General features: G+C 41.0%; 1 protein-coding gene across 1 annotated transcript; it reads left to right on the top strand.

The window, feature by feature from the left end:
• Positions 1–5122: 5122 nt before the first annotated feature.
• On the top strand, positions 5123–12688 carry LOC114039397 (zinc finger and SCAN domain-containing protein 31-like). The gene is given in 4 exon segments (XM_027857125.1): positions 5123–5873; positions 5875–6108; positions 6679–6826; positions 11488–12688. Coding segments are annotated over 4 exon segments (1689 nt in total). The 5' UTR covers positions 5123–5675; the 3' UTR covers positions 12597–12688.
• The last annotated feature ends 1654 nt before the right edge of the window (positions 12689–14342 follow it).

Raw genomic sequence — 14342 nt, 5'->3', positions numbered from 1 at the left:
ATTGTAGAGATCCATGGGGAGAAATTAGATTTTATCTGAAGGTGAAAAGTTGATTTCCAATTGACCCCAAGTTCAAAATCCATTTAGGGAGAGCCTTAAACATTTCAGAAGATCATCTAGGTCTAGACCTCTCTGAAGAAACCAGTTTTTTAAAAATTGCCTTATCTTAGGTCTAGACCTCTCTGAAGAAACCAGTTTTTTAAAAATTGCCTTATCTTTTTATTTACATTGTTAGCTGTTTATTTTCTATTTTCTTTTTTATTTTCTATTTATTCTTATTTTCTATTTTTATTTTCTTAATAAATAGGGTTTGGAAAGGCTCCTACAAACACCAAGGTAGGGATGCACCTATAGACATTTTGCAAAAAAAGAAAAAAAATTTGCTTATTGATTTGGTATACGTAACCCCTGGGCTCTTCAGCTATGAGAGGCCTCACAAAGGGCTGTTAATATTGTGAGAGTCCAAGAAGTGTGTATCAGGGTCATTTTAAGAATATCGTTAGTGTCTAGCCCTGGGGGAGGCAAACAAAAAGAGGGTAACAGCTGAAGCTTCCCCAAGTTGCCAAAGTACTATCCAGATTTGGGATTGGACCAAGATGCTTGAAAGCACCCCACTTTGATTTGCTGGGACAAAAATACATAACAGGGAAATCAAATAAGAAGTTGATAGAAGTCTCTGGTTAATGTGATTAGTCCACCAGTTTGATGAAGTTACAAAGCATTGGCTTTGGTTTCAAGGCATCTAAAGGGCACCTCACTATGGAGTATATACATACTCAGGGATCTTCAGATGATTGATTGAGAATAAGAAGGACAGACTCTTACCAACAGAGCTACCTCTCTATGTGGTCTATATGTGAGTTGATGCACCAGCTCGATCTTTTTCTTGCTCTCTTCAGGGCTCCCTTGTCATTGTTTTCCTTTCATTTACTTCCAAAGTACAGTGAAGGGGAAATAAGAATTTCTCCCACCCTCTTCCAGGAGGCAGGATACAGCACAAGTACCTGCTGAACAGCAAGTGCTTGCCCAGGGAATGCAAGAGGGGAATTCTTGGACCTCAAGTTCCTGTCTCCTGTATGCTTTTGTTTCCCTTTCTGAGTATAAGTTGGAAAATCTAGAGTTGACTTCACAACCCAAAACAATAGAGGATGGGGCTGGAGGAAAGAGGTGCAATGACAGATTTACTATAGAAGTACATGGCAAATGCAGACATGTGGATGCCCACTTGGCATAGACAGAGCTCATGAACCCTAAAGTCCTATGTTTAAAAAAGATGGATTTTTTTTTTCGGCAATTGGGGTTCAGTGACTTGCCCAGGGTCACACAGCTAGTAAGTGTCAAGTGTTTGGTCTGGAGGCCGGATTTGAACTTAGGTCCTCCTGACTTCAAGGCCGGTGCGCTATCCACTGTGCCATCTAGCTGCCCCTTTCTTTTTTTATACAATCTTATTTTTTCAAATTATATGTACAGACAATTTTTAACATTCATTTTTTACAAAATTTTGAGTTCCAAAATTTTCTACGTCCCTCTCCTCTTCCTAAAACGGTAAGCAATCTAATAAAGATTTTTACATTTTGTAATGTTCTCTATTTCTTGTTTGGTCATGAATTCTTCCCTTCTCTATAGATCTGACAAGGAATATAGATATTCCTTGCTCTACTGATTTGCTTTATATTTTACCTTTTATGTATCACCCTTTATGTATAAATCTTGTACCTATTTTGACCTTATCTTGGTATGTGGTGTAAGATATTGGTCTATACCTAGTTTTTGCCATGTTGTTTTCCAGTTTTCCTAGCAGTTTTTGTAAAATAATGAGTTCTTATCCCAGAAGTTGGGAGGCTGACTTGCCCAAAGTCACACAGCTAGTAGGAAGAAGTGCTAGGATTTGAACTCAGATAGCCAGACTCAAAATCAATGTCTTTTTCCATTGTACCATGCTGTTTCTGGCAGTCCATTCTCCTCTGTGCATCACTTAACTCCTCTAATCCCAAGGAGCAGATGCATCAGGTTTGGGGCTGAGGGTGAGAGGGTTGACCAATGAAGGCCTACTCCTTAGAGCATGCTGAGATCTGCCCTTCTTAATAGATTATAATGAGCATACAAAGATATTCCCTGCCTGACTCCAATAAATCTAATTCCAGACATTACTGGCTGATTCTGTGTCTTACTGAAACCTTTTGGATTCCAGAGTTAATAAATGTACATACAAAAAGGAATAATCTGTTCACTCTGGAACTAAATGTACATATAAGTGACTTGGCCCCCCTATGGCCTTTCTGTTTCTTGTCCTTTTCAGTGAACCAGTGAGGTTCCCTGCTGTGAACTGACAGGTAAGAGGAAGAACACTACTTTATGTGGCCCTCTGGCACCCTCTGGCCAGTGGAACCTCTGTTTCTTTTGTGTTTATTCTTTCCTTTTTCTAGGATGAAGGAGTGTTCTAAGAGTTGAGTGCCCAGGAACCTGGGGGAATCCTTTAAAGCCATAAGAGGTCCCACTGGCGATCAGCGTCAGTAGCAGAATCTACTAATGTGGTAGCGGCCAGCTCCAGAGAAAGTGCAGGACTGAGCTGGTAACCAGCTCATATTGATTGACTCTGAAAAGCCAATCTATATTTTCAGGATGTGCATTTACACCTCAGATATCAGCAAATGCTACAAATCAGAACTTGATTTATTGTTTTGTCAATTGTCTACTCTTAAGGAAATGGTGGAAAAAAGTCTTAATACTAATTGAACTTAAAGGTGTGTCATATGGACATTTTCTTATTTTTCCCCAACCCCCCAAAGCCAGTTACAGAGATACTGGTTAGGCAGAGTTAGGTGGAGCAGTGGATAGAGCACCAGCTCTGGATTCAGGAGGACCTGAGCTCAAATCTGGCCTCAGACACATAACATTTACTAGCTGTGTGACCCTGGGCAGGTCACTTAACCCCATTGCCTAGTCAAACAAAAACAAAACAAAACAAAACAGAGATACTGGTTAAGGCTCTAGATCTTCAGAACCCAGCAGAGATTTAAGCCTTTGTCCTTTCAGTCACTTCCAACTCTCCATGACCTCTTTTGGACTATTCTTGGCAAAGGTATTAAAGTGGTTTTCCAGGCAAACGTGGTTAAGTGACTTGCTTATGGTCACAGAGCTAGGTCATATTTGAACTCAGGTCTTTCTGATGGGGTGCTTGGGTACTTGTGCTTGGACTTGGACCCCAATTTCTCCCTAGTCTCAGAAACACTGTCTCTGACAATCACTCCTCAGCCCAAGGACACTGTGCCTAGCAATTACTCATGCATGGACCTGAGCAAGACCCTTATCTCTCTTCCTGGTGCAGCTACACAAAGCTGGGTGAGGGAGTGCTGGGCTGCTCAGGCCCTAGCCCTCAGATCATGTCTTGGAAGCCTCCCAATTCCTTAGTAAGTTCTTGTCTTGTGAGAAAGCTTTCCCTTGTTGCAGAGCATTCTCTCATCAAGACAGAGAGAGAAGGGTGCCTTGCCCAGCCCAAGGAGTTTTGTCCTTGACTGGCCCAAGGACTCTTCCTCTTGCCAGACTCCCAAGATCCATACTTGTGTCATCTCCCTCCCTGTCTGGTATATTCCCTGTACTTTCCCATCCATAGCTCCCAAAGACACCTGGACCTTTGGATTACCTAATCAGTACCCCTGGCATTCCTTTCCCATGCCCTTTTACATATAAATCCTAGCTCCATCCTCAGTCTCTTGCAGGTTCCTTAAGAATCCTTGCCTGCTGAAAAGCGTAACAATATATCTTTGCCACCTTGACTTAAAGAATGTTTGAGTCTGTGAGTTCATTCCAGACAACCCCGTCCTGCACTGCTGTCTTTGAGTGGTCTCAACCTCTCAGACCGCAACATTTCTGATTTTAAGCCTGGTTCTATTCACTGTGCCACCTAGCTGCCCAAAATGTTGGGACTCCTGGGATATGAATTGGGGACCTCTCCCACCCAAAGCCAGAATCCTATCCCTATACCTAGATTAGATCCAAGAGCGACAACCTAAGCTTAAGGGGAAACTAAATGAGGACTCTACAAGGGGAGAAAGGATTCTCCAGCCTAGGAGTTTTGAGGTACCCTTCCACCCTACATGTTCTAAACATACGCTTTATTCTCATTACACCCTAAGTTTAAGCCCACTCTCCCCAAGAATACTGACCATGCAAGGAGACAGTGTGCCCCTGGGTGTATAATGTTTTTGTAACTACTGTTCTTGCTGTACCTTCTTAGTAAATTTCTAAAGGGAAATACAGTTGTGCCTGTTGATTGATAATGAGGAACACACCAGATGGGGGTTACAGTAGTAGGAATACCAATTCCTCAGTTTTACCCTGAGAACCGTGAGAGGCCCCAAGTTGTTAGTTCCAGGGAAAGTTGGGAAGTGGTCATAGAGGCGGTGCTACAAAAGGACAGTAGCTTTACAACTATTAAATATTAGCAGCCATGAAGGCCAATCTCTTCATTTTATAGATGAAGAAGATAAAACCAGAAAAATAAAACCAGAAAGATAAAACCAGAAAGGCTAAGTGATCTGCCCAAAGTGGGTTTTGAATCTACCCTCCCTAGGTGGAGAGAAAGCAAGATCCGCAACCCCAGGAGACGTCTCTGCGGGGGCTACATTCCGAGAGCGTGGCCCGACTCTGGGCCACGTGGTCTACACGGTCCTTTGGCAGCGCGGTGCCCAGATGCAAAGAGAGGAGCGTCCAGCCTCGGAGCCCCGCGTTCTCTCGACCCCGCCCCTTCTCCCGGCCCAGCCCAGGGGCCCGCCCCAGGGATCCGTAAGGAGAGCGAATCATCCGTATTACCGAGGTGGCCGATCCTCTAGGTCTGCTACAGAGGTGAGAATTGGGTAACACACTTCCGGCCTCGGTAGCCCAGGAGACAGAGAAGGCGGGGTCACGTGCTGGGGGTGGGGGCGAGGCAGGCTCCTGGACTGTGGGAAGGGGCTCGGGGCACCTGCAACTCCCAGGGGGTGGGCGGGGAGGGAGGAGCCCCGCAGTGGGACGCCGGGAGACCCAGAAGAGTGCGGGTGTGTGGGGAGGGGGAGCCGTGTTGGCCCGGGTCAGGGCCCCCCTCTCCCGGGGGCCTCCTTGGGATTTTGCGGAGCCTCCGAGGAATCCAGCCCCGGCGACCGTGTCCACAATCTGTGACATGTTTTGCTTGTTCCTTTTCCTGAGCCCCTGGACTGTTGGGACCTATGGATTCTGGGCGGTGTGACCTGGTTTGTTTTGTTTTCACTTGTCACCCTTGTGTCTAATTTTGGAAAACAAAGGGTTGACCTGACACACACTGGCAAATCTTAGTGTTCAGGATTCTAAAACGATCCAGGTCATTTTTTACAAACCTAAAAACTAGTGAGGGTGAAGAATAGGGAGTGCCAAACCTTGCTCTTCTGTTCTAAAGTGGAAAATTTTTGGAATTTGAATTAGTATTTTGTTCAGGGTTCTTGATGTTTATCACAGTTTTGCTTTATTTTCATTAAATTCATTTTCCTAGCCTTCATCTAAATTAATCATTAAGCATTTATTAAATGCCTACTATGTGCCATGCTAAGTGCTAGGATTCCAAATTCTTAGAAGCACTGATAATCTGTCTTAATAGTGAATACTTTAGTACCACCCCTGAAAGAAGAAATACTCCAGAGCATCTTAGGCAGAATGAGCCTTCAATGCTGTCAGTTAGAATGTCTCAGCGGAGGTAAGCTGCAACCCTAGTTTTCCAGGCTTCTGAGGAGAAGGAAAATCCTTTGACAGTGAAAGTGGAAGAAGAAAAAGACCTTTCCTTTAATCAGGAATTTCAGCTTCGAAAAGACAGCTTCTCTGGCCAAGAAATCTGCCAACGTTTCAGGCAGTTCCGATACCAGGAGATCCCCTGGACCTCGGGAAGCTCTGAGCCAACTAGGGGAACTTTGTCATCAGTGGCTGAGGCCAGAAATACACACAAAGGAAAAAATCCTGGATCTGCTGGTGCTGGAGCAGTTCCTGGCCATCTTGCCTGAGGAGCCCCAGTCTTGGGTGAAAGAATACCATCCTTTGAGTGGAGAAGAGGTTGTGACCATGTTGGAGGACTTGGAGAGAGAACTTGATGAACCAGGACAACAGGTGAGAATGTGAAGTGTAATCTATTATAGGAGAACAAGAAGGAACTACTATAGGAGAACTTACAGAATTTTAGCAAGCAGAACTAGAAGAGGAGAATTGGGTTTCTTTCATTTCTATAGACTTGATTGGTTATTCAATCAGTTAACATTTATTAATAGACTAGTATGTGCTGGGGATTAAGTGCTGGGGATACAAAATGAGGCAAAAAGTCCCTGTCCTCAAGGAACTTACAATCTAATAAGAGACAGCATGCAAACAAATATATACAGAGCAACCTATGGACAGGATAAATAGGAAATAATTAACAGAGGGAAAGCCCTAGAATTAAGAGGGGTTGGAGAATACTTTCTGTAGAAAGTCAGGTTTTAGTTGGGACTTAAAGGAAGCCAGGAAGGTCAGTAGTCAGCCAGGTTATTATTTGCCTTTGGGTTATGGAATGAAACTCTAATTCTAACTTTCCTTGTCCCATTCTCTAATTCTGTATTCTCTGTGGTCTCTTCTCTGAAGTTTGAATTATAATACAGATAGTGACTTTTCAGAAGTACAACTCTATCTAATAATTTTCCTTAGGTTTCAGTCCATGCAGAAGGATTGAAAGGGTCATTGAAGGAGCTGGTCCCTTTGGAAGTAACACAAGAGTTATTGAGCATCCAGCTGCAGCTTATGGAGACTCAGCTCAAATGTGAATCCTCAGTACTCCACCCCTTACAAGAAATAGGTGAGGAGTTGAAAGAAAGCAGGTGGAGGATAGGTGTCTCTTCTGAGGGTAGCGATGAGTCTCTTATTTTAAGAAATAGGAATGTGAATTGTATGCTAATCATTTCAAGGCCTGGTATTTTTTACACTAGACAGTCAGGCTTGCACTTATACAGCTATGACAGGGAAGGTATGATCAAGACAAGGTAGCATGATTTTGTGGGTAGCATGTTGGAATTCTAATCAGGAAGATGTGGGTTCAAATCTTGCTTTAAACACTTACCAGTTGTGACATTTGGCAAGTCACTTAACCTTTCCGGACCTCAGTTTCCTCATCTGTAAAATGGTGATAATAATAGCACCTACCTCACAGAGCAATCATATAATGCATGTAAAGCACTCTGTAAATGTTAATGGAAACAAAGAACATAAACTTGGACAAACTTCAAGAGAGGGCCTGGTGTGCTATGGTCCATGAGGTCATGAAGAAAGAGTTGGATATGACTTGAATGGCTGAACAACCACCACAAATTATTATTACCAGTTTAACTGCACACAAGAGTGAAAGTACAAAAGCAAACAAGAACAGTCCCTGCCCTCTAATAATTTACATTCTACTGGAAGGGATCTAGTATATAGATAAATAAATACAAAGTAATTTCAAGAGAGAAAGAGAGTACACCAGCAACTGGAGAAGTTGGGAAAAGCCTTGTATAAGAGGTTTCATCTGAGCCTTTTAAATACAGGGATTCCAAAAGGCAGAGATGAAAAGGGTAGTGCATTTCCGGCATGTGATGTACGTATATGCAAAGGCATAGATGCAGGCAATGGAATGTGAATAGCTAATAGGCCAGTTTAGATGGAATCCATAATGTATGATCGGAAAGGTATGTGGGAGCTGGATTATGGTGGACTTTAAATGCCAGGTTGAGGATTTCATATTTTATATTAGAGGTATTAGGGAGCCACTGAAGGCTTTGAGCAGGGGAGCCACACTGTCAGCTTGGGCAACACTCATGATTAGTGGTTATGACGTGGATGAAGAACCAGCAACAGAGACTAAAGAGTGATCAAATATGAGGAGAACCAGGAGAGAGCAGTGTCACAAAAGTCAAGAGGGAAGATGATATCCAACACTGTCAGATGCTTCCGAGGGGTCAAAAGAATGAAGATTTGGCAATTGGGTGCTTAATCAATGCTTTTCATTCATTCAGTCTAGGACACTACCAACAAGAAATTGAAAGCAGCATTTTTCCACCAGAGTTGAAGGCACCACCATCCTTCAAGTCACTGAGGTTTACAACCTCAGAGTCATACTTGACTAATTCCTCCTTACCCTCATATCCAATCAGCTGACAAATCTTGTTTATTCTACCACTACATCTCTCACTTATGTCCCTCTCCCTCCACTTACATAGATGATATCCTAGTTCTGGTCCTGATCACCTCTAGTTTGGACTACTGATTGAAACAGCCTCCTTGTCTATCAGTCTCCCTGCTTCCAGCCTCCCTTTCTTACCTACCCTCCACATAGCTGCAAAATACCTAATACCTAAAAAAGCCCACTGCCAGCTCTCCTGGTTCTCATCCTGTCTGATCACTCTTCAGTCTCCTTTGCTTGTTCTTCATCCATGTCAGGATGATTAAGCATGGTCCTCTTCACTAACTATCCTCACTTTGTGATATCAGCTACCCTTGAGTTCAGTTATTATCCCTATTTATAAATTTATAAATCCAGCCCTAGTCTTTTCTCCTGAGCTACAGTCCTAAATCATAAACTGCTTTTTGTACATTTTGAATTATGTCTTGTAGGCATTTCAACTCAACACACCCAAAATAGACCTCATTTCACCCTAAACTCTTCACAGTGCTTCATGCATGGAGTAAGCAAGGACAATAAGAATTGAGAAAGTCTGTTGGATTTTGCAATTAGTAGATTGTCATTTTTGTTCTTTGAGAGAGCAAATTCAATATATGGCAACAGAAGCCATGTTGCAGTTTTAAGAAATTAGTGGTTGATGAGGAACCATAGGCAACAGATGGAGACCATTCTTTAGGAGTTTGGTGGTAAGAAGAGGAGAGACTTGCTGGAGGAAGGTTGAATTGTTATGAGTTTAAGGAGATTTGAGCAGTTTTGTTGGCCTGAGGAAAGGAGCCAGATGAATGACAAAGAAAGTAATTGGTGCAGTAAGGTCCCTAAAATCTGTGAAATAGGATGAGGTAGGATCAAGAACACAATTTGGTGGAATTAGTTTTAATTAGTAGAGTTGTAACCCAGACCTTCTAGGAAAGATTAAGGATTTGGGGGAAGTTTATTTACAATAAATAGATTGAAGATTGAAGAAGGCTCAGTAGAAGGCTGAGGTAGTGGGCAGGGGTAGATTTGATTTGGGAAGGGACAAGACTAAACTGGATAGGGAAGAGAGAATTGGGGAAGGAACCTGGTTTGAGGTGGGGCAATACAGGATAACAGAGCAAGGGTCTGGGGATAAACTAGAGGAGCATAATACCTATGGGAGATTATTAATGTAGAGTAGGCAGGAGTAGCTATTAATGGAAATTCAGATGCTGAGGAAATAAGTCTAATAAGAAAAGGACTTTAGCTAACATACAATCTCTGTTACTGGGCCAGCTGTCCTGGAAACCAGTCTGTGATTCCCCTTATTCAGTTCCATTAAACTAAATAAATATTAAGTGCTGAGGAAATACAAAGACCTGTGTCTTCTTCATCTACTGTAGGACTTGTGCATGCCCCTTTAGTTATTCCTGACATAGTGTCTGTAGACACTTTGCTTTTCTTCCTTACTGAACATAACAGACATGATGGTTGAGATTACTTTTGTGGATAGTTCCATGCAACTGTATAGAAATTGTCCCATTTTCTTCCCACCTGCTCTTCTGGTCCTGAATATCAGAAATCTGAGAAGACAAAGTCTCTGAGAGGCAAGTGATAGAAATGGTGATGATCATCATCATCATAATTTAAGATTTGCGAAGCATTTCACATTTTATCTCATTTGACTTTCACATCAAACTTGGGAGATAGATTCTATTAACATTTTATTAATATTAATATTTTGCATTAATGATTTTGTACATGAGGAAACTGAGGCTGAGAGAGGTTAAGCCCAAAATCACACAGCAAGTTAGTTTCTGATGGACGATTTGAAATCACTTCAATGCTATATCCATGATGCCGTCTAATACAGACTTTGCATTCTGGTATTTACAGCCCTTCCTAGACTAGCTATAGTCCGCATTCCAACGAAGCCAGGTTCCTGCAAGTCAGTATTGTTGGGTCCAAAATGCCCAAACTACAATAATAGAAACTGAGGCAGAACTCCGAGCCAATAGCACTTTGTTAAAGGGACCTGATCCCCTCCAATTGGAGGTCCAAAGTGGATCTCCAGTCTTCCTCATGATCTAAGATGTCCGCTGGTCCCCCAAGGCCTTACTTTTATAGGGCTTGGTACTCAGACATACGGAAAAGGCAAAGTCAAATACAGAATCTTACTGGTTGATAGACCTTGCTCTTCACCCTCCAAGAGGGTCAAAAATTATGTATCAACATGGGGCTCACAAGCTGGGCAAAGCAGTGATCATAAGATGAGCTCCTCCTCATACTGGGCAAGAAAGGGTGGTCTGGAGATACAGAAATAAGTTGGGGGACTTTCAGTATTACACCAAAGCATCCCATGCTGGGCTTGGCAGATATAATTGAGCAAAACAGAGTGGAGAGCCCCTCCTCAGCATTCTTGTGGTTACACAAGTGAACTTTATTAACTGGTAAATAAGTAGTGAACAGTGAATTTATAGCTTATAAAGTTTGGGGCCTATTATAAGAAAATCTATCTTATCTAATTATCCCTATATGATATATGTAAAACATGCATTAATATATATGTTATTCATGTACGTTAGTTGACTAAACTGACTAAATGTATATTACTAGGTGACTATATCACTTATAATTGCTAACAATCATTACCCCTATGGAATCTGATTAATATTAATTTATCAAGTAATTAAGTAATATAATATATAATATAAATAAAAATAAAATTAATTAATATTAATAAAATACCCCTATGAACTGATTAATAGTGATTGGAATAAAATTACCCCTATGGAATCTGATTAATATTAATTATTAATTAATCAAGTAATATAATATATTAATATAATATATAATAAAAATTAAAATTAATTGATTAAAATTAATAAAATACCCCTATGAACTGATTAATACTGATTGAAATAAAATAGGGGTCTAATAAACCATTTCTCTCGGCATTCCATTTCCCATTTTTTCTTTTGCACAGGCTATCCCTCAGGCTAGCCTAGAATATCCTCTTTCTTCATCTCTCTCACCTAGACTAATTTCCTTCAATTTTCTTCAGTTTAGCTGCCACCTCCTACACAAAGGTAAACCTAATCCTCCTAGTTTTTTAGTGTTCCTTCCCTCCTCAAATTATCTTACTTAAATATGTTTACCTCTTAAATTCCCTCTCTCTCTCCTTTTCCCCCCACCAGTAGAATGTGAGCTTGTGTTCCCAGCAGTAAGCACAATCTTTTACATGTAGTTAGCACTTAGTGAATGCTGAATTGAATCAAGTTTCTTAGCAGTTTCTTTTTTTGTAGTATAAGTACCTAGTGACATTTGTATTCTATTTGTTGTTTCAGATGATGAGTCTAGGCCTGAGAATGAGAAGTTGATACTAAAGCAGGAAATTTCTTTAGTGGAACCTCACTTATTGCTTTTAAGAAGAGTCATGGTGGATGCTCCCCAGAAACCTGTATCTGGACAAGCTTGTGAAACTGAGAGCAGGTTAAAAGGGCATCAAGAAACTCCCACAGTGGAGGGAAGAAAGAAATTTCCTTCCCAGGAGAAAGAAATCAGAGAGATCATTCATAAAAAACTTCCCATAGGAGGAGAGAAAGACCATAAATGTGATGAATGTGGAAAATTCTTTACTAAGAGCTCAAATCTTATTCGACATCAAAGAATCCACACTGGAGAAAAACCTTATAAATGTAAAGAATGTGGGAAGGCTTTTAGTGGAAGTACCAGCCTTTGTCTGCATCGGAGAATCCATACTGGGGATAAACCTTATAAATGTGATGAATGTGGGAAAGCCTTTAGTGTGAGTTCCAATTTGATTCTTCATTATAGAATCCACACATTAGATAGACCTTATGAATGTGATGAGTGTGGTAAAGCCTTCAACTGGAGTTCAGACCTTATTAAACATCAAAGAATCCACACTGGGGAAAAACCCTATGAATGTAATGATTGTGGGAAAGCTTTCAATCAGAGCTCTGACCTTATTAAACATCAAAGAATCCACACTGGGGAGAAGCCCTACAATTGCAGTGAGTGTGGGAAAGCCTTCAATCAAAGCTCACTCCTTATTAAACATCAGAGAATTCACACTGGGGAGAAGCCATTTCATTGTAATGAATGTGGGAAAAGCTTTAGTCAAAATGCAGGTCTTATATCACATCTGAGACTCCATACAGGAGAAAAACCTTATGAATGTAGTGAGTGTGGAAAAGCTTTCAGTGAGAGTTCACACCTCATTAAACATCACAGAACTCACACAGGGGAAAAACTTTATCAATGTACCAAATGTGGAAAAAGGTTTAGTCAAAATGAAGGTCTTATTTCACATCAGAGAATCCACACTGGGGAGAAACCCTACAAATGTGATGAATGTGAGAAAACCTTCCATAATAGTTCAAACCTTTCTAGACATAAGAAAATTCATATTAGAGAGAGGAAAACCTTATAAAACTTAACAAATGTGGGTAAAACTTTTTTTTTGGTGAGGTAATTGTTTAAGTGACTTGCCCTGAGTCATACAGCTAGTGAGTATTATATGTCTGAGGCTGGATTTGAACTCACGTCCTCCTGATTCCAGGATCTGTGCTCTCTCCACTGCACTACCTAAAAGCTAGAGCTACTTAGTAAATAGCCTTTTTAGAAGTTTTTATAAGGAGCTCAGTGATAAGAGTATTAAGTGTTAGTATTAAGTGCCCCAAAAATGGCCTAGATGTCCTACTGTGGGCTTTAACCAAGTCCCTAAAAGCTTTTAGAGTATACTCCTGTATAGCCATCAGAGAGTGGACACTTGAGGAGAGGCACCATAATTGCAATGCAATACTTTTGAAATGTTTCAGTTGTAACTCTTCCCTTAAAACATTAGAGACTTGGTTAAAGCCCAACCTAGGACATCTAGGTCATTTTTTGGGCACTTAATACTAACACTTAATACTCTTATCACTGAGTTCCTTATAAAAAGCTCTTGACAGCCAAGGAACTAATCCTGTGTTTCAAGAATTGTTACTAAGTAGGGTTCAAAAGTTAATCAGCACTCTGGAAAAAATTTGGAACTATGCCTCAAAAATTACCTGCAACCTAGCCATATGACTATATCACAAAAAGATCAAAGAAAGAGGAAAAGGACCCAAATGTACAAAAATATATATACATGTTTTGTAGTAGCAAAGAAGTGGAGATTATGTGGGATTACCCCCATCAGCTGGGCACTGGCTGACCAAATTATGCTATACGATTGTAATGGAATCACTGTGCCATGAGAAATGACAAGGATAGTTTCAGTGAAGCCTGAGAAGCTTTGTATGAACTGATGCAAAATGAAACAAGCAAACAAGGAAAACAATTCATTCAATAACAGCAGCATTGTAAAAACAACTTTGAAAGCCTTAGACCTCTGCTCATTACAATAACCAACCATGATTCTAGAAGACTGATAATGAAGCATGTTGACCACCTCCTAACAGAGGTGGTCAACTCAGGTCTGCACTCAGGGTGCAGAATGATGTATTTGTTTTGGATATGGCCATTGGGGGGGGGGGGGAATTGTTTTGCTTGACTATGCATATTTGTTAAAAAGCCTTTTACTTTTCTGCCCCCTCCCCCCAGTTGTGGGGAGGTATGAAGGAGAGAAAATGATTTTTGTTAGCTGAAAAAAATAAAATTTAATTTGAAAAAAGTTATCCTGGAGTCTGGAAGAACTTGGGAATTTTTTCATTTAGCAGTGTCTTAAGTATTCATTTCCTGCAGGGCTAACCTTTGAAAACAATGCCCTGTTTTGTATTTATGTTCCCAATTCTTTGTCTCCCAGGTCAGACCTGGGAATTATTGTAAGCACTTCTTTGTTTACTTCAGTCAAAAAGGCTTAGAAAACCTGTCTGGTGGTTCATGCCTGTTAATCTCTACTGATGAGGTAGGCTGAAGCTGGTAGATATCTTGAGCTCAGGAGTTCTGAATTGCAGAGAGCTAAGCTAATTGAGTATCTGGGGATAGAAATGGCATTACAAGGGGGACAAGCTAGGTGGTGCAGTGGATAGAGCACCAGCCCTAAAGTCAGGAGGACCTGAGTTCAAATCCAGCCTCAGACCAAACACTTGACACTTACTAGCTGTGTGACCCTGGGCAAGTCATTTAACCCCAATTGCCTTAAAAAAAATGGCATTATAAGATATCATCCTGGTTTTGTCCAGAACCTGGAATA

Source organism: Vombatus ursinus, unplaced genomic scaffold, assembly GCF_900497805.2.
Source record: "Vombatus ursinus unplaced genomic scaffold, bare-nosed wombat genome assembly UNPS02011916.1, whole genome shotgun sequence".
Classification (NCBI taxonomy): Eukaryota; Metazoa; Chordata; class Mammalia; order Diprotodontia; family Vombatidae; genus Vombatus; species Vombatus ursinus.
This window is presented reverse-complemented; position numbering and strand designations above follow the sequence as displayed.